Here is a 20,820-nt window from a genome sequence, read left to right as displayed (position 1 = left end):
GGGTGAATGTTTCTCTGGTTTGATCAAGAAGATACAGGGCTGCAGGGAAGCTCCCATGTTAGGGTGAATGTTTCTCTGGTTTGCTGCTCCCCTGTCTTTTTCCAGGGACACTGTAGAAGTAGACAGGCTTTTCATGGTTTGATGGGAAGATGTAGGCTGACTCCTAGCCAGATGTCTGAAGAGCTCTATGTGTGCTGCACAAACAGCAAAGTCAGGCAGAAGACTGAGCAGCCACTCAGGATATTAAACATATGCTGGGTTGTGGCAGAATGAGATCTTGGCAATGTCTACTTGGTAGGGACTAACAGGACTGAACAGGGGCTTGGAGACATCAGCTGGAGACTTCTTCTGCCCTTATGCAGGTTAAGCTATACCTGTCACATACCTGATGAGTGAGTGTTGAACCTGTCCTCAGAAGCCTTTAATGTTGGAGACTCAACCATTTCCCCATGCTGTTTTTTCCCCACTGCTTGGCTATCTTTACTTTTGGAGGGTTATTTATTCTCCCAGTGCCCACATGTAAAATGTTAGGGTACAGGAGAAACAGATGGTGCCCTCAGAAGATGGTTTTATAAATGCAACCTTAGAAATAGTGATCAGAGAAGACCTGAGATGACCTTGTCAAGGGGCACCAGCCCAGCTTTAGTGCTAGCCACAGGATTCCTCCATACCTTTGGAAACTTCTTCCAGTGGTGTGTCAGGTTGACAATTAATAGCCATACTGGAGAGGTTCAAAGCAACCTTTCTCCTCCTGCTGTGTTTTCTATCTAGCAGTTGCCTTTTTTTCTTTTTACAGAGTTCTGACAGTATAAAACCAGAAAACCAAACCAAAAAAAGCCTAAAAAACCAAAAGAACCCAGCTTGCCAGCTCGTTCCTCAGCACCCTTTGCAGACACAAGTCCATCACTTAAAGCCATATTGTGAGGAGGAAGCTGAAGGAGAACAGCTTCCACTTCACCAGGCAGTGCTTGTAGCAGCCACACTATGAGGCTGGTGAGCAAATAGACCTGTCCTGGCTCTGCAGCCACCCTCAGCTGCCTCCAGACCTTTTCCTGGTTGTCATCTGGTGGGCTGCTGCTGGTGAAGCATCACTTGCAAGGTCTCTGCCTGATGGAGACATGGGAGAGGCTTCCCACCTCAGCAGCCCAGGGACCACAACATCACTGAGTCTCTGAGTGCCCATGGCTGTTGCTGGGATACTCTCTCCATCTCCAAAACCAGGACTAGTGAAATCATTTTGCACCACTCAGGAGACTTAAGGGAGCAAGGCCAGCATGTCAGCAAGAGCAGTGAGCTCCCTTGCTGATGGTGCACTGGCTTATCTCAGGTGATGCCATAGTTTGCCAAGGAGTCTTGGGAGGACAGATGGTGCTTTGTGCAGAATGCCCATTCCTGGGATCAGGCAAAGGGAAGAGCATATCCCTTAAGCAAGAGATGCAGTTGCCTTCATTTTTTGCCCATCTCAGGTCTCTGTGTCTGGTGCTCAAGCAGGGTTTGATTGTGTTTGGTAGCAGTTACAGTCTTGCAAGAAACAAGTTGACAAACCTCTTCCACACTAAGGGTCCATGTGCTGGGCAGAGGTTGTCCTGGCCATGCCAGGATGCCGCTGTTCCTAGCCCCAGGTCCCACCAGCCCTGCTTTTGTTCTGCCCCACACAGCTCAGAGGTGGGGGAAGGCAATGGTAGTCACCCAGCTCCAGCAGCAAGTGGTGGCAGTGCCTTTTGAGACGCATGGCAACCCCTTGTCAACCCATGGCAGGGGGCAGTGGCACTGCTGAGGGTTACACAGGAGGCAGGAGTGCTGCTGGGCATGGGTTGTGCATATCTGTGGCTTTGCCCTTAACAAGCAGTGGCAGAGGTGGCCCTGCAGGTGCTGCCAGAGGTGTGCAGAGCCCATTAGGTGCCCCTGTGGCCCCAAGAGCCCCTTTAGACTGCTCCATGTGGTGGTAGGAACCTGGGCAGGCTCTGGGTGCTGTATTAAAGAGCTGAAATAGGTGGCTGATGGCAAAGCAGAGGCCCCAGAAGCATTTGCCATGTTCGAGTTCTTGCTCCAGGTGATGCCTGGCCCAGTGATGGGCGAGGAACACAGATGGGTGAGGGACCCAAGTCTGTTTATTTCCAGCAAGAGCTTTTGATGAAACCCAGTGCAGGTGACCAGAAGCTGACTTTGTGTAGGTAGCATCTCCACAGACAACCTCCGGCTGTGGCTGGCAATCTCAGAGCGTTGGGAGAGCATTGAAATGACTGAAAAGGAAACAGGTGCAACAGAGCAGCCCAGAAGGTGCCATCTGCTCCAGAGCCCTGGGAGTAGAAGAACAGGCTCTACAAAAGGGGAGATGAAGTGTGGAAGGGATGAACTCGTTTTTTCCAAGCCCTGGGCTAACTACCCTAGTGTGGCTGGTCCAGCACGAGGAGTTTTTGGCTGATGGTTTCACCCACAAGCTCTGGAATAGAGTTGCATGCCCTACAAAGCAGACTTTCAGTGGCAGATCATCCAGTGCATCCAGCACTCCCTGCCTTTCTGGGTCAGTATAACCTTCAGCAATGCCTGCAGAGGCATTCCTCTGTGTTTCTGTTTGGCTCTGCTCCCACAGCCTCTTCAGTCTTGCACTCCCCCTGATTTCCTTGCTCTTGCTCAGCCCTACCTAGGAGAAGCAAAAATAAGTTGTGGTGAAGCCAAAGGCTGCACTTTGCAGCAGACCATAGAATGCATCAACCAGGTCAGCCACAGCAAATCCCACTCTTTTGCTCAGCAGTCACAAAACTCTCAGAGCAGCCAGCAAACATGAATCTTTAGGTGACTTTGTAGCTTTCTCAGACCATTTTGACCCCTTCTTCCTAGCATGCTGAGGTGCTTCTCATATTCTCCCTGCTGTTGGGTTTGTGCTTTGAGTCCTGTAGAGCTGGACAGGACCTGCCAAGGGAATTGAATAAGGAGCTGATCCTGTAACCCTTGCAGGCACAAAATCCTTACCCAGATGCAACACAAAGGGGGCATTTCCCTTCCTGCTTGCACGCCCAGCTGTGGAGCACCGAGGGTAAAGCAAGGCCCAGGTGCATCAAGATGATGAACCAGCACTGTGGTGATGCAGGGACTGAAGTGACTTGAGTTGTCCCCACCACCCTATGCAGTGTAGAACCAAGAACTGATATTGTGCATCATAGAGGCCACCTTCTAGCTGTTGTGTGTGCTCTGGAATGATACCTAGATGAGACAGAGAAGGGCTCTTGCTGCTTGGATAGCTCCTGAGGTCACCATGAAATGTCAGTCAGGACTTCTCTAGCTTTACAGTTCTGTAAGCAAAGTTGCAGAGGGCAGTGCAGGCTTTCTCAAGGCTGTGTCTGCCTGGCTGGTGACAGGTATGCCTTCAAATACTGCCCACCCTCCATCCTCTGGCCCTCTCCCATCAGGGTGTGCTTCTCTTAAAGCAGCCATTCTTAAGCTCCCCTAGCCAAAAATCAGCATTGCCACGGGGAGCAGCCTGTTTCTTCCCCAGTAGATGTTTTTGTGCTCTTCTCAGAAGATGGCTTCTGTTGGGGGGGTGTGGTGAAAGATGGCTTCTGTTGAGGGGGTGTGTTGGGCTCTTGGTGAGATGTCAGTGCTGGTACTGGAGATTGTTTCTTCCTTTGCCCTTTGTGCTGGTGGAACCATGCCAAGCCACCTGGGCTGGATCCTGGCTTGGCAGGTTGCAAGGAGATATTGCAAGCTGTGAGGGATACTTGAGCACATGTGAAAACAGAGCCCAAACCAGAAGCATGCCTTCTGCCCTCCAAGCCATCTCACACCACCAGGTTTTCTGCCTGAGTGGGACATCTTTGTGTCCACACTGCTGTATTTCAGGTCTTTCCTGCATCTCAGCCACTTCCTTCCTGCAAAGGTGGCTCCTCACCACCTGCAGTGATAGCTGAAGTAGCATGACCTTATCTCAGGATGTCACCAGTGACATGGGAAGAAACCCCTAGAAACCCTTACTGCAGGGAGTGTGTTGAGTGATGTCTGTGTCTGAACAGAAGGGACAGACCAGCTCATGAAGCCTGGGCAGAGTTGGGCTGACAGCAAAATGATGTCATGTACAGAAGGGAGCAGTCCCTCAGGAAATGTTATCCATAGAACATCCTCTCAAAGAGGTCTTGCTTTGACTTTGCCTTTGAGAGTGGACCCCCAGGTGCAAGCAGGCTGCAGACAGGGAGCACAGGAGGCACCACTGGTTCCAGTGGGAATTCAAAGGTGTGTTCAGCAAATGTCTCCAGCTTGAGCTGGGCCCTTGAGCACTCTGCTGCCTGCCCTAAAGATAAAAGTGGATGGATGGATGGATGGATGGATGGATAGATAGGCAGATGGATGGGTGGTTGGTTGGATGGATAGATGAATGGATAGGTAGATAGGCAGATGGATGGATGGTTGGTTGGATGGATAGATGAATGGATAGGTAGATAGGCAGATGGATGGATGGTTGGTTGGATGGATAGATGAATGGATAGGTAGATAGGCAGATGGATGGATGGTTGGTTGGATGGATAGATGAATGGATAGGTAGATAGGCAGATGGATGGATAGTTGGTTGGATGGATGAATGGATAGGTAGATAGGCAGATGGATGGGTGGTTGGTTGGATGGATGAATGGATAGGTAGATAGGCAGATGGATAGATGAATGGATAGGTAAATAGGCAGATGGATGGATGAATGGATAGGTAGATAGGCAGATGGATGAATGGTTGGTTGAATGGATAGATGAATGGATAGGTAAATAGGCAGATGGATGGATGAATGGATAGGTAGATAGGCAGATGGATGGATGGTTGGTTGGATAGATGAATGGATAGGTAGATAGGCAGATGGATGGGGGGGCTGGTTGGATGGATGAAAGCAGAGGTAGATTGGTGGATGGTTGGATAGATGAATGGATGGGTAGATGGATGAATGGATGGGTGGGTGGATGGATGGATGACTGGCTGGCTGCTGTGAGTTTGGTGTGGGGTGAGAAGCATCACCTCTTCCTTAGAGAAAGGAGATGTTTTGAACAATGTGGTAAGATTGGCAGGGGAAGAAGCACTTTGACCAAGAAACCTTCTTTTAGATGAAACAACAAAGCTCTGCATGCACATCCAGACTCATACTGCGGGCAGGCTTCCACAGTGTACTGCAGCATTACTGCTATTGATACTCAACAGCTACTAACTCTGTAATCCAGCCAATGTAGTGGTTGCACCTACAGCAACACCATAGATAGCAATCCGGGGGACTCAAGGTGTTGCTGTCCCTGTGGGTGGTAGAAAACAAAACCCAGCATGCAGAGGGGAGACAGTGGAGGTGGATAGGTGATCTTGGGTCTGCTAGTCTTTTATATCCCATTTTTAATAGACTTCCTGAAATGAAGCTTCAGAAAGGTACACACTGCCTCTTGAAAAAAGAAATTTAGTCTAGGAACTACAGGTAGTTCACCTTATTTTTAAAGATAATAAATCTATATATAATGAGCTATATTAAAATATATATGTATCCATAAGTTGGCTAAGCCTTACCTTGTGGAAAGGCTGCAGCCAAACCGAGTCTGAGCTAATATTGTATTCACATGGTCTTCTGGTTTGTAGATAGCTCCTACCTCCCTCTTCCCCTTGCTTCTTGCCTTCTTTCCTGCCTTCCTTCTTGCCTTCTTTCTTTCCTGTCTGCCTCCCTTCCTCCATAGATGAGGTTCTGTCCTTGCTCCACAGAAGGTGCCTGTGTATATAACTCCTTTGTATTGCTTTCTGCAGAGTCCCTTATATATTTCTTACTACTAATGCTGTGTAGAAAACAAAAAAGAAAAAAAAAGGAAACTCCAGAGATTTTACTACTGATGATTAACCATATAATGGCCATTAGCAAAATAAAGATTTAGTTGTTTGGGAAAGATTATTTATATTGTGTATGGTTTATTGCCTGAGAACTTGTTTGGTGACTGGATATTCTTTTCCTTCTCCTGGTCCTTTTCTGCTTTTTCCAGCTATGGTGTTTACTCCTCACTTTGATTATCTAGCAGGCAATAAAGTATATTGTATGTTTTGAAGCCAAGTGGTGTGCTTCTTAATTGTCCATTCAGGGGGAGTCATCAGTGTAGGTGGAGGCCAGATGCTGGAGCTGTGGCTGGCAACAGGAGGACAGCGAGCCCACCACAGCTGGCATCTCAACTGCTCAAGAAGGCAGAGTCCAGGCAAATGCCCAAGAAGGAAAACAAAAAAAGGTTTCCTACTGAAAAGGAAGGAGCTGCCAGGAGAAGCCATCATAGCCTGGTGTCCTAACTTAAGGACTTGTGTGGCCATAGATGAATTAAAGGACAGGAGAAGCCCATGTGGCCGTGGATGAGTGCCCTGTGTATCTTCTGACTTCACAGAACAACTCTTTTTCCTTCTCCAGTGCAGGCAGTGGAGAAGGCTCTTCAATGGCCTGATCTTCTGCTGGTGCTGGGATCTTACCTTCAGGTGTGGAGCTCAGCAGAGCCAGGAATGGAAGGGTACTCTGTGCGGTCCCGCACAGCAGGTGATCCATCAGCTGTCAGCCACCCGCAGCAGCTACAGACTCTGGCAGCCTGTGCTGAAATAGGCTGTAAGGCTGCTGAGCCCCTGGAACAGCTTGCCCAGGGAAGGCATGGATACCTCCTCCCTGGAAGTGTTCAAAGTCAGGTTGGATGGGGCCTTGAGCAACCTGGGGGGGTGTGGGAACTAGGTGATCTTTAAAGTCTCTTCCAAGCCAACCCTTTCTATGGAGCACTGTTCCTAAGCACATGCTCATGGCAGCTACTCTCTGACACCTCTGCCTTTGCTTTTTCTTCTGCATGTCAAAAAACCAGTCACTCCTAGAGGCAGCAGATGGGAACCTGCCAATCGCTGTGCTTCACAGAATGACAGAATGCCAGGATGGAAGGGAGCCTCAGGCTATCATCTAGTTCAAACTGACCCTTAGCAGGAGGAGCATATCCTTTTCTACACCATTTCCTTGCCCCTGTGGCACTGAAGCCACAGCCACTGCAGCATGGTGTATGCAGCATCACCTTTCCTGCCCAAGACAGCAGTTCATATACATAACAGAGTGTCTAAGCAACAGGTAATCCCCCATGAAAGGTGCCAGCCTCGCCAAAGGGGCTGCTTTAGAGCTGGTATAAGCAGAAAGCATCCTCCCCCAGTCTAAGAGATAGCTACATTCCTTTGCACAGGGCTAAGGCCCCAGGCAGGCTGGGTGTCCGAGCAGTGGCTAGGGAGACGAGGAGTAAGTCTTCTTTAACTGGGCAGCAAAGCCTTTCTGGTGCCTTGATTCACTGCTCACAAACTGCTCCTTGTCCTCCTTATCAGTGTGCTGTCTCTGCAGCGATCATCCACACCAATTCCCACATTCCTCTGTCTCAGGAAGCGGCTCAGAGGTCACCTCCCAAGGCCACACAGACACACACACAGACACACACACAGAGCATCACCCCATGCTGTGCCCTCCTCTCAGCTGAACGCAGCAGCCTTAGCCCAGCGCAGAGCTGGTCCTTCCCCAGGAGAAGGGCTGCGGACACCTGGCGCTGCCCCCTTGCGGTGGCTCAGCGAATGGAGCAGGGCGCAGTGAAGCCTCTTCCCACCACATCTCCTGAGAAACGAACGGGGAGATGGAGCTAAGAACCTCAGCCTCCAGCAGTCAGCACCTCTTTGCTGGTGGTTGTTTTGCCCCGTTCCACGCCGAAGCACACGGTAGAGTGGTGCCTGTGCAGCAGAGCTTCCCAACAAGCAGTAAAAGCCTCCCAGCTGGAGGTCACATGAGGGAGTTGGGTTAATTTCACCTGTTTTGCTGGATTCTGTGTGGTTTTCCATGTGTGCACGTGGAGGGACAGCTGGAGAACCTTGGTCTGTACTCACCAGCGGTGGAAAATAAGTTGCTGTCTGGCAGTGTGATGCTGCTTAACTTTGCATTTGTGTGGCCGTCTCTCTGAGCACCACTCTGGTTGCTGTACTGCAAGGTGGGGTTCTTGGGGAGGCAGGACAGGCACAGGCAGGTGCCTGCAAGCCCCAGTGTGCAGCCCCCAAAGGGCCGAGGTGCACACCCTGTGGATGTGTTACAGCCATGGGCTGTGGCACTGCTGGCCAGGGCCCCCAGCTGTCCTGCCCTCTTCCCTGCAGGCACATGGTCATAGCAGTGCCGCATGGGCAGGGGCTCAGTTTGTCCTCTCACACACAGCATGGACTAGTCCCACAGGCAGGGACACCTCCCACTAGAGCAGTTTGCTCAAGGCCCCATCCAACCTGGCCTTGAACACCTCCAGGGAGGGGCATCCACAGCTTCCCCGGGCAACCTGTTCCAGTGTCTCACCCTCGTCACTGTAAAGGCTTCCTTCCTAATATCCAGCCTAAATCTGCCCTCCTCAAGCTGTTTTAGTGGTTGGTGGTGCTGAGGTTGGGTGAAGCAGATGGTGAGACAGCAGACAGGTGCAGATGGGGGCAGGCTGAGCAAGCCAGCAAGAGGCCACTCCATCTTTTCCTTCGTGTAATTGATCCTTCAACAGGAGAATAAAGACATTGTCTAACCATAAATGAGAGCTCATTCACTAAAATATTGCCCTCAAACAGATGGCTCTGGTGAGTCAGACAAAATGCTCCCCTCCCCGCCACACACACTTCAAAGCTAGATGAAGAGCAGCTGTGGTTTGCCATTTAGAAGCAAACCACATTCTGTTGATGAGCCTATCGAGGAAAAAGAGAGGGGAAAAATTAAAGAGAGCATTCACAGGTTCCATTTCAGAGCTAAAAAAGCTTCCTCTGGGCCACCTCTCCAGCTAGCCACAGCTTCAGGGGGCATTGCATGCAAGGACGAGGCGCAGACACATCAGGAACTGTGGCGGCGGTGAGAAACAGGTGCCAAACCCACCTGGATAAATTTCGGTGTGACCTGCTCCTGGTGAGCCTGCCTTGGCAGCAGGCGTTTGGAGGCAATGATCTCCAGAGGTCACTTCTAAGCAGTGCCTTTCTGTGACCGTGCAATTGGTCAGGCTCTTCCAGCAAGTGTGCAGCACCTAAGCTCCTTCGAACACTTCTCCCCCTCAATGTATGCTCATGCCTCTCGTCATTGCACCCACTCTCCAGCTCAAAAGCCTCTTTACAAACAAGCAGGCAAGCCAAAGACCAGAAGCTTGGTTCAGTGCTGCAGTTCCCCTCCCCCAGAGCAGATGATCCTGGTCTCCCTGCTCTCTGCATTTGCGTAGGGAAGCTTTCACCAGTCCAGCCACCTACTGACACACAGCCTGGTTCTGCCCTTTCCTTTGCGACTGCTCCTTTCCCTCACATCAGAGCCCAGCTACGAGTGTACCCAGGAAGCATGCTGGGTGGAGAGTGCAAAGGAAGGGTGGAGGGGACTAGAAGAGGGGAATAAAAACCCCTAGATGTTAGGAAGTTCTTTACAGTGAGGGTTCTTTACCATGAGGGTGGTGAAACACTGGAACAGGTTGCCCAGGGAGGCTGTGGATCCTCCCTTCCTGGAGGTGTTCAAGGCCAGGCTGGACGAGGCCTTGAGCAACCTGTTCCAGTGGGAGGTGTCCCTGCCTATGTTGGGGGTGGTGTTGAACTGGATAAGCTTTGAGGTCCCTTCCAACCTAAACCGTTCTAAGATGGCCTGTAACTGCATTTATGGAAGCAGTTCAACCTGCCAGCAGCAGGAAAATCTCCCACGAGACCCTAAACGACCACAAAACCCCAAAAACAACTTAAAATGACTTTATTTTTTCCCAGTATATTAGCACAATATTTACAAAAGTGGTTCATAAATAAAAACATTTTCTGGAGTAAAGACTATAGCTCTCTCTAGATATTCCAAATGGCTATATACTGATATATACACAGAGATAGCAACATGGATGGAAGCTTACAGCTATCGAACAACTTTGGTTTTAAATTACTGGCAGGAAAGGGCTGGGCCTAGCAATGACTTTTTGAACACCTTTTTAAGTTTGTACCCACCAGAAATCCAAGGCAGAACCCAAAAGTTCGTAGCCACCAGAAATCCAAGGCAGAACTCAACAGCAGAGTGGTGTTCTAGCTCTGGGGCAGCCTGGCCATGGCCACCGAGCTGCTCAGGAGGTTTCAGTAGTGCCTAGGAACAGCTCAGCCTCATCCCAAGGTGACACAAACAGGTTCTACTGTGGCTTGCTTTACAGAAGCGAACACAAAACTATTCTACATCATGGTTTTTTGTAAGGCAGAAGACCTCAACAGAATTCCAGGTGGTTTGAGTTTTTATTCCTTAACTGCTCGACCTTCAATTTGCCAGAGGGAATCAAAATTAGGGAGCTCTGCGTGGGGCTTCCATCAGGTCAGTTCTTACACTGAGTTGTTCACCTCCCATCTTTAGGAGAACCTGTCTCAAAAGACTCACACAAAGGAGCTTAAACACAAATGCTCCCACTTGGCAAACCTTGAGCTGTGACAATAGGTGTAACACGTAGGTGCTGCTTCAGTGTTTTATCACCTGAAGAACCCTCTTCGCTGTGGCCACTTCCACTGATGTCAGTGAGGGCTGGACCCACAGGTTGCTTCAAGTGTTTCAACGCTGCAGCCCTAGCAAGAGAACTGATGATGAGAGCAAATATTGCAGAGACTCCCATGTTCATTTTGCTGAATTCTTGGTGTCTGCAGTGAGGCCTGGAGCTCAAGAGGCAGAGATCTGTAACATGCACCAGAACCTCATATATTTAAACATCCAACACTTGAGCTGTGCCAAATTACTCAGAATCTTGGGAAAAAAAAGGTGGGTTTTAATCCATTACTTTTATTTTGCTGAATTCTTGTTGCATGGGGTCTTGCAGCGAGACCTGAAGCTCAATAGGCAGAGAATCTCTGCAGCGTGCACCCACACGAACACAAACCTTGAGTTTTACAAGATTCAGCTCCTCAGCTGTGCCAAAAATCACTCTTCGAAACACGTGGATTTTATCCCACTGCTGCTTGGCGACAGCGTTCCAAACGTAGAGCTTTGCAACTGTTAGAAGGAGAACACCCACCTGTGCCTTCAAAATATATTACCTTAGCACGAGGAGAAGAAGAGTGTTGAGAGTTCTTCAAAGCCTAGATGAAGTTTGAGAGAAGCCAACAGTGTTGGAACAAGTCTCTGACCAGCTGTAAAACATCCTAAGCTCCCATGGAATGTGTGACTTGCTAGCAAACTGATTTGTAACTCTACTGCAAACACAGACACAGAAGCTGAGCCTCCTCGCTTCTCAGCAGCTCCTGCTACTTGCTTTGCCTATCTGTGGTGGAATGGCAGCATCACAAACTTGGGTCAGAAATGAAACAGCTTTTTTATTTTATTTCTTTCTCCCCCCTCCCCCTCCCCTCCCCCATTCAAGAAAACAGCAGTTTAAAAACTGTCCCCCCAAAGTACACTAAGTAGGACAACTCCTGGTTGTTACGAAGCATCCATGACTTACAAATTCACTGAGTTAAGAAAGCCTGAAATTGCTTCTGGTACCACACACTGCACAACATGAACACACACACACACACACACAAAGAACCACATTCAGCAGGAAAAGGACTAGCTGCTGTGCTCCACAATTCCAGTGCTGAACCAGGCTCCGACAGCTGAGTGGTTTCCCATCAAAGAACCATGGAAGGAAGAAGCATAGAGAGCTCTCCTGCTGGACTAGAAGCCACCGGAGCAGGCATGACGCCTGTCTGGAGAGAGGAATTCTGCTTTCGGTGGAATGAGGAGAACTCTGTTAACTTCAAGGAGAGCTGGGAGTAAACTTTGCACTTGTACAACTGTGTGGATAAGCATTTTTCTGTCTGCTTTTCAGAGAAGTCTTGCTGAGTGTCAGAAATGACAGTTGGGTTGCTCGGTTTGCTTTTGGGTTTTGTTGGTACAATCTCTACTCCCCGCTTGCATCACAGACGTATGACCAGAACTTGCCCATGCACACAGATAAAGAAAACAATCATCTAAATGGTACTGCAATCTCTGGGCTGAGCAGGTCCATCAGCAAAGCAGTGACTAATGACAGGGTTTCTTGTTTAAATAATACCACTAAGGATTACTGCAGGGAGACCCCGGTGTGGGCAAACGGTGCTTTTCATCTTCTCACCCCTCAACCATCCCGCAGAGATGCCAAACCAAAAAGAAAATGAAGATCACATGTGGGCAAACACACATGTTCCTCGCTACAGCTGCTGTGACTAGAAAATTACATCATTTATATCAAAAGCACTTTTGCCACACATGCAAAACAACTATTTTTCCTGAATTTCTTCTTGTTGAGCAGTGCATCTTCAAGGCCACGGTGTACCAACATCGGTGTACTTTTCACGCATCACATAGCTCCTCAGATCTGGGGGGGAGGGGGGAAGGAAGAAAACAAAGACTGGTCAGGAAGAGCAGCAACATTTTGGTAGAATCACAGAATCAAGGGAGAACAACCACATTTTCACAGAATCATAGCACTGCTGAGATTGGAAGAGACTATGGAGATCATAGAACCATGAATCATAGAATGGCTTAGGTTGGAAGGGACCTTAGAAATCATCTACTACCACCTCCCAACTAAACCCGGTTGCTCAAGGCCTCATCCAGCCTGCCCTTCAACAGCTTCAAGGAGGGGGCATGCACAACCTCCTTAGGCCATCTGTTCCAGAGTCTCAGTGCACAACTTCTTCCTAAGAGCCAGTCTAAACCTGTTGTCCCTCAGCTTAAAACCATTCCCCCTTGTCCTGTCGCTGGACACCCTTATGAGAAGTCCCTCTCCAGCTTTCTGTAGGATCCCTTCAGATACTGGAAGGCAGCTACGGAATCTCCCAGAGACCATCAAGTCCAATCACTTGCCTAGAGCTCACAATCCCACTACTACTGCTAAGAAAAGTTTTGTGCTGCCCAGAATCATAGATGCATAGAATGGTTTGGGTTGGAAGGAATCTTAAAGATCAGCTAGTTGTGACCCTACTGGGACACCTCCCAGTAAACCGGCTTGCTCAAGGCCTCAAGGGAAGCAGGCTTAGCTCTCCAATAATGGAAGAGAGTGGTACTAACTGCAAGTGATGTTCTCTCACCACAACAGGAAAGTGGACACTGCTTTGGAGCTCTGACTCATGAAGTGGGATGAACTGTAGCAGCTCCTCTACTTAGCTGTCTGACATGTCCTATCTTTACTCCTAAAGCTGCCTTCCTTTCACATGCTGGTTTGTGAGGTGGTGTGCTTCAGCATCTGACTCATCTCCCTTTTGGTGTGTGTCTGAGTGAACTTCCAAGAGAAGGTTAAGGTAGAAAGCAGGTGGAGTTCACAAGGTTCCTGTCTCCAGCTTTCTACTTAAGAATTCTTGTCTTTTCTCTGTAAAACATGTTACTTTCAGGGCAGGAAATGCAGACAGACTTCTAACCCAACTCTAAGGTCACAATGAAATGGATAATCAGCAGTTTCTGTGCTTTTGGAAGCTCTGTCTCTGCACTAGAAGAACAGGCTGGTTTTTATAAGCTTAAATGAGACCCAAGAGGGAAAAATCAACTTCTTTAAAACTGGATCTCCAACAAAAACTTGACTTTATGTGGTAACTATTGAGTCCATCCTTACTTCCCTTCTGGGCACTTTGGAATGCAACAGACTGGCAAATACCTATGTTCCCTGATCTCAAACCACAGCCTTCAAGCAGCAGCAAGAGCCACTTATGAAGCAGGACCTATCTTCTCCTCCCTACTTCAGATACCACTAACTGGTATCCTTTTTTCATCAGTGCATGTAGGAGCCACCAATGCAGTTGCCTCTTGCACTGCAAAAGTGTTTGAATTCCTGCTGGATTAGAAAAGAATCCTCTGGCATATCTGAGTGAATGTTAGGGGTTGGAAGGGATCATCTAGTCCAACCCCCCTGCCAAAGCAGGATAGAAAATCATGTAGTAGTCATGAGTAATTCATAAATTGTCATATAGAACCACTCAGTCATAAGTAAGATGGAACTTGAGGAGTATATGGTATCATAGAATCATGAATCATAGAATCAACCAGGTTGGAAGAGACCTCCAAGATCATCCAGTCCAACCTAGCACCCAGCCCTAGCCAGTCAACCAGACCATGGTACTAAGTGCCTCAGCCAGGCTTTGCTTGAACACCTCCAGGGATGGTGACTCCACCACCTCCCTGGGCAGCCCATTCCAATGCCAATCACTCTCTGGCAAGAACTTCCTCCTAATATCCAGCCTAACTTTGTCCAATCAGGGCTAACCAGACCTCTGTTTATTGACAAACTGTCAGCTCATGCCTTCCAGAAGTGGCAGAATAGAAAAATATTTCAAGTAATAATATAACACAAAATAACATTTTTAAGATAAATATAGAAATCTTTCAGGTAAACTAAGAAGAGATTTGGTGACTTCAGCCTGACTGGCAAACCTACTTTGATGCAGGAGCACTAAGCAAAGGGTCTAGAGATACCTCATGTGAAGCTTGCTTAATCTCCAAGAAGAAACCACCTAAGGTATCACTAACAAGCTCACAGAGTCACAGAATGGTTTGGGTTGCAAGGGATCTTCAAGATCATCTTGTTCCAACCCCCCTGCAATGAGCATGGACACCTCCCTCAAGTCCAAGATGAGGGTGCTCAAGGTCTTGTCTAACCTGGACTTGAACACCTCCATGGATGGGGCATCCACGACTTCCCCTGACAACCTATTCCAGTGTCTCACCAGCTAACACACTGAATACAGCTCATCATGGCTGCACTAAATCAGGAGGAGACTATTTACATGTAACAGGTGTTGCACTCTCACACAATTATAAAATTAATTGTAACATAACTAAGCAAAATGTAATTAAAAATCAAAAAGGGCAAATCCCAGCAACGAGGACATTTCAAATCAGAATAAATCTCACGTTAAGCCAGGACACAGCAACACCTATCTGTGTTTATAACACTTGGTAGATCTTTAAACACCAAGCAGGAGCTACAGCACGTCTTTAGATGTTAAAAAAAATGCAGATTTTCCCCTAATTAAGTCAAAGCTTTTTAAGCACTTCTTAATTATACTGAAATGTTTCTCAATTCTGTGCATTTTTTTAAACACTACTACCTGACACTGAAAAATCATAAACTGAGTGAAATCTGAACTGGAGAAGAAATCAGAACTGTAGTCCAATCTAACAAAATGCAGAGCATTTAAATAACATTTGAAGATGGGGAGGAGAAAATCTCCTTTTAAATCACTTTACAGAGGATTACTAGCTAGGTACATAGAAAAAAAGCTTAGTTTTATTAACAGTAACAACAAAAAAAAAACCTACAAAAAATAAATACAGCAACCCACCACCAAGGAAATAGTCCATGCACCTTAAATATTATACAAGGAACCCACCACCAAGGAAATAGTCCATGCACCTTAAATATTATATAAGGAACCCACCACCAAGGAAATAGTCCATGCACCTTAAATATTATATAAGGAGCCCACCACCAAGGAAATAGTCCATGCACCTTAAATATTATATAAGGAGCCCACCACCAAGGAAATAGTCCATGCACCTTAAATATTATATAAGGAGCCCACCACCAAGGAAATAGGCCATGCATCTTAAAGGAAAGCATGCAAACTATTTGACTTCACACACTTAATCAGAAATATACTATTTAATAGAATCATAGAATCAACCAGGTCGGAAGAGACCTCCAAGATCATCCAGTCCAACCTAGCACCCAGCCCTAGCCAGTCAACTAGACCATGGCACTAAGTGCCTCAGCCAGGCTTTGCTTGAACACCTCCAGGGATGGTGACTCCACCACCTCCCTGGGCAGCCCATTCCAATGCCAATCACTCTCTCTGTGAAGAACTTCTTCCTGACATCCAGCCTATATTTCCCCCCCAGCACAACTTGAGACTGTGTCCCCTTGTTCTGTTGCTGTTCTTCCTCACTCATCCTCTTTGCTGTTTAGGAACACACACATTCTTCCCTGATACAAGACACAAATGTATTCTCTCTTTTCAGTCAAACATAATTTGAATTAAAACAGTCCCTGAAACCTGTCCTCTAAGTTCCACCTTATTAGCACATCAAAAGTCCCCCCCCCAAAACACATTTAACAAAATAAATACCTGGAGACATATTTAGACTTACCATCATTCTAACATCACTCCTTTTGCATCTTTAAAAGCCAAGCAAATGGATTAGTAATGAGGAAAACAGCCAGAAATGCTTCATAATTAATATTCAGATTCATTCTAAAAGTTGGGTTAGAAATTGCTAGTAGTCTGCACACCAATTAGTTGATAGAACAGCAGTATATATATAGGATATATAAACAAAATAAGATTCAGTCATCCTTTTGTCACTTTAGATTTCCCTCCATCATAAGCACTCTCAAGAGTTTCCCAGCATTGCTTGAGTTTCCAATTCCAATTCAACCCAGTGTGGTTGTGCTTTCCCAACCCCAAATACTGATTGCATAGAGTGACAAGGAGAGGTTTTGCTTTTAGCTTAAATATCCCATCTAGATAAATGCTTATGAAGAAGCACTAACATCAACTTTCAAGCCTTGACCCCCTTTTCCTCTTAAATTTGGACTTTTTGCAAGGCAGAGAGGGAAGTCAGAATATCCTAAGACAGTCATAGAATCATTATGGTTGGAAAGGACCTTTAAGATCATCAAGTTCAACATTCAAAAGCTGCGTTTAGGGCAAAACAGAGAGAGTGGACAGAATATCCTGAGATTCGACTTGTCCTAAGATAGTCACAGCATCATTAAGGTTGGAAAGGACCTCTAAGATCACCAAGTCCAACCTTCAAATAATGCCATGGGTTAGCAAGCACAGAGCAGAGAGTCTGGAGCTGCAGGCACAATATCATCTGAGCTGGGTCAGTCAGCATCTCACTGCTGTTTTATTGAGAGCTACAATTATTTTTGTTAACCTTGTCTGTATAATTAATGCCTTAATTAGAAGATAAGCCTTGAATATCACCTACCATTTAGTGGTTCTTCTACAGCTTTCTGCAAAACATTTAAAAATATATATATATGTATAAAAAGCCTTCATGTTTACTTTTGGCTCGCCACAGTTAAATTACTCTAATTGACATATACAGTAAGTAGTGATTCTACAAGAATGAAGAAAGCTGAGAGTTAATTAAGTTCTGGAAAGAAAAAAAGAAAGAAAGAAAGAAAGAAAGCCATCCAGATTATTTGTTTGCCCCCACTGTCAATTCTTTCTCGGATGAAAGACCTCTAGGTGGCAGCAACAGGCATGCAGATGCTACTGTCAAGCTCCAAAAGCCTTCACACTACTGTGATTTGATCGATGGTTAGGGATGCAAAAGAAAGATAAAACAAAACCACCCCAAAAGAGCAGACAAGCAATCAAATGTCATCTCCTCAAAATGAAATGCACCACAGTTGTGAGTTTAGGCTGTTAGACAATCAGCAGAAACAACACACATCGTCTACAGAAAGGTTAAAAATAATTAGCAATTAAGATACTGGGCTTCGAAACAGCTTTCCCCACTCTGCCTTAAGAAAACACAAAGTGTTTTGTGCCCCTGTGTCAAAACGAAGCACTTCACCAAGATGAAGTTTTTCAGTCTTTAGATGACACAGAATCAAAGTTTAATTAATTTCATTTCGAACTTCATAGAAACTTTGAATGGTTTGGGCTGGAAGGGACCTTAAAGCTCATCTACTTCCCATCAGCCTGCCATGGGCAGGGACACCTTCCACTAGACCAGCTTGCTCAAGGCCCTGTCTAACTTGGCCTTGAACACCTCCTGAGAGGAGGCATCCATAAGATGACTTCATGCCTATCACAGAAATATTCTGGTTGGAAAAGATCCTCAGGGTCAACAAGTCCAACCCATATTCCTGCTCTACAAAGTTCACCCTAAACCATATCCCCAGGCACCACATCCAAACAACTTTTAAACACATCCAGGGCTGGTGACTCAACCACCTCCCTGGGCAGCCCATTCCAGTGCCTGACCACTCCTGACCTGTAAAAATAATGTTTTCTAATGCCCAGTCTAAACCTACCCAGTGGCAGCTTGAGGCCATTCCCTCTTGTTCTATCACTATTTACCTGCAGCAGCCTCTCCACAATGTCCTTTCAGGTAGCTGTAGACAGCAATGAGGTCCCTCCTCAGCCTCCTCTTTGTCAAACTAACCATCCTCAGCTCCCTCAGTTGCTCTTTGTAAGATTTATTCTCCAGGTCCTTCCCCAGCTTTGTTACTCTCCTCGGCACTCGCTCCAGCACCTCCACATCTCTCTTGTAATGAGATGCCCAAAACTGAACACAATACTGGAGCTGAGTCCAAGGGGACAATCACTTCCCTACTCCTGCTGAAATTGTCTGGAAGTACAGCTCTTGATGAAAATGAGCAACACATCAACACACTTAATTTGCCACTAGGTCTTTCCACAACTTCTTTAAGCTCCTGAGCACAAACTACTGTCACTTAATTTCCTCTGTATTTGAACCTCCACTAACTGCAGCTGCAACAAGGTTTCCAAGGGCCTCTAATTTCCAACAATTCCTTTTGATTTCATTCCTGTCTCAAATTCACACACTAACATGGTGTTCACTGCTAGGTAGTTGTGACAAATCCTTGCTATGTAATGACAGAATGGTAGGGGTTGGAAGTGACCTCTGGAGATCAAGACCAACCCCCATGTGCCAATGCACGATCACCTAGTGAAAGTCACAACGGAACACATCCAGGTGGGCTTGGAATGTCTCCAGAGATAGAGACTCCACCACCTCTCTGGCAGCCTGTTCTACTGCTCTAACACCCTTAAAGAAGTTCCTCCTCATGTTTAGATGGAACTTGCCACGTGCAAGTTTGTGTCAGCAAACTGGAGTAGTTCATAAAGAGAACAGTGTTCCACAAAGGATTTGTTTAGATCTTTGGTTTCTCTTTCTGTTTTATTGTAAATAGGTCTTACTTGCAATAAAAACCTAAACGTTTAGATCTCCTCTTCCATTCTACAAATAAACCTGAGCCTGTTAGACAAAGGCAAGATTGGTTTCCAAAAACTCTATCTCTAATACACTTCTCAGCTCATTTTTGTAGCATAATGAACTCTGTGAGCCTCTTTTTCTTTTCTTTTTCTCTGTTTTTTCCAAACCCTCTGCAAGAGATCAAGCCTCTGAAATACTCTTCCTTAAAGTGCAAATAGATGAGAAAAACCCAAGGGAAAAAAAAACAAACAACAAAAGCCACATCAAAACCAAAACACATGCAGGAAAAAAAACACCCCCTGACTGCAACTGGTATCCACTGTTAGAAACCATCTTTCCTCATCAGCTCGGTCTCACTTGGAGACCCAGAAATGCTTCTTGTAGTGGCTACTAGCCAAGAAATGGGATGACTTGCCACGCTCCCTTGCTATAAGGACATTCCACTGGTATTTCACAGCTGTGCCTCTTTATTTGCTTCTGCAGAACTCCACAAATGAGGCAGTTCTCATTCATGGCTCAGTAGAAAGAATAAATCTATGAAAATTACTGTTTTAGGCATGATTACTCTAGAATCCAACAAAATGACTGAAAAACCTTCTTAAAAAAATAACCCCAACCAAACTAAAGCCACGTGGGTTTCTTTCCATTTCATAGCTTCACAGAATGATTTGAGTTGGAAGGGACCCTAATGATCATCTCATTGGAAAAACCCTTCCATGGGCAGGAACACCTCCTGCCAGACCAGCCTGCTCAAGGCCTCATCCAACCTGGCCTTGAGCACCTCCAGGGTGAGGGCATCCACAGGCTCCCTGGGCACCCTGTTCCTGTGTCTCTCCATCTTGACTATAAAGCACTTCTTAACATCCAGTCTAATTTGTTCTGTGTTACCCAAAGACAGACACTCTACTTTCAGAGAGCCTCATCAAATTAGGGGGCACTACAGGAAAGTAAGAAAAACATCATTATAGGAAAATAAAATAATAAAAATCACAGGATTGTTGTGGTTGGAAAAGACCTCTTAAGATCACCAAGTCCAACCTTTAATCTAAGACCACCATGGCCATTAAAAGATGAAGGCTACAGCATAGGAACTCAAGAGAATATGAAAACATCCAGACATAAAAAAAATGGGACAAAAAAACCCCTAAGTGAGACTATTAAACCATAGGATGAAAACAAAAAACCCCAAACATCTTAAATCTTTAATAGAAGCCACCTAGAAATACAAAGATTGCACAGTATTTTGCCCTCACCTGAATGAACAGCACTTTCATTCAGGTGAGCAAAAGGTCTTTAGATAAATGCATGTGAGAGAGTGGACTGTAAAACACCACATTTCACACCCACCACCTTTTTGTGACAGCCCTTGCAACTCCATTTGGGGACAACAGGCAGAGCAGTGGTTAGGCAAAGGAAGACACACTCAGTAGGGACAATGAAGACCACCAACTCACTCAACATTAGACATCTGTTACACAGTCAGAACTTTGGCTTGCTACCAACCTGGTCTGAATTGGAACTAGTGGAGAAAGGTTCAGTATCTCACTACAATCCCCTGAGCCATCTAGTCACCCCAAATTTATTAATTTTAAGCTTACCCCTGGACGAGGATGATCTTTCATTCTGGAACCTAAAACAATGACACCAGAAAAACAAAATGACAAGGGAGATGAATCAATGGCATGATCAACCAAATAAAAATATCTTGGAGCAGAGCACAAACACACGACATGGAAGCTTCCCCCTACACCCAAACCATTTTTTTTCATGTGATGACCTGCAAACTCTTAAAGCCTCTAAAAGCTCTTGTCTGGTTAGGAGCTAATCTTACCCTGTGCAGTCTGTGAACTGTCCCCACGCATTCACTATTCTTTCTGCTGATTTTGGTGGGCTGGAATCT

General features: G+C 46.3%; 1 protein-coding gene across 7 annotated transcripts in view; it reads right to left on the bottom strand.

The window, feature by feature from the left end:
* Nucleotides 1-9,705: 9,705 nt before the first annotated feature.
* The window catches only part of CD47 (CD47 molecule), a 33,795-nt gene continuing 22,680 nt past the window's right edge, over nt 9,706-20,820 (bottom strand). For 2 of the 7 annotated variants that reach the window (XM_064143132.1, XM_064143136.1), the window contains 3 exons: nt 20,519-20,550; nt 16,938-16,962; nt 9,706-12,327 (listed from right to left, as the gene is read on the bottom strand). In XM_064143132.1, coding sequence (XP_063999202.1) covers nt 12,269-12,327; nt 16,938-16,962; nt 20,519-20,550 — 116 coding nt within the window. In that variant the 3' untranslated portion in view covers nt 9,706-12,268. Of the gene's footprint in view, nt 12,328-16,091; nt 17,070-20,518; nt 20,551-20,820 lie in introns of all 7 variants that reach the window. The other 5 variants (XM_064143133.1, XR_010302304.1, XR_010302303.1 and 2 more) reach the window with 5 other exon arrangements.

This window comes from Pogoniulus pusillus, chromosome 5 (genome assembly GCF_015220805.1).
Source record: "Pogoniulus pusillus isolate bPogPus1 chromosome 5, bPogPus1.pri, whole genome shotgun sequence".
In the NCBI taxonomy this organism is placed as follows: domain Eukaryota; kingdom Metazoa; phylum Chordata; class Aves; order Piciformes; family Lybiidae; genus Pogoniulus; species Pogoniulus pusillus.
Note: the sequence above shows the minus strand (reverse complement) of the source record. Positions and strands in the feature narration are given on the sequence as shown.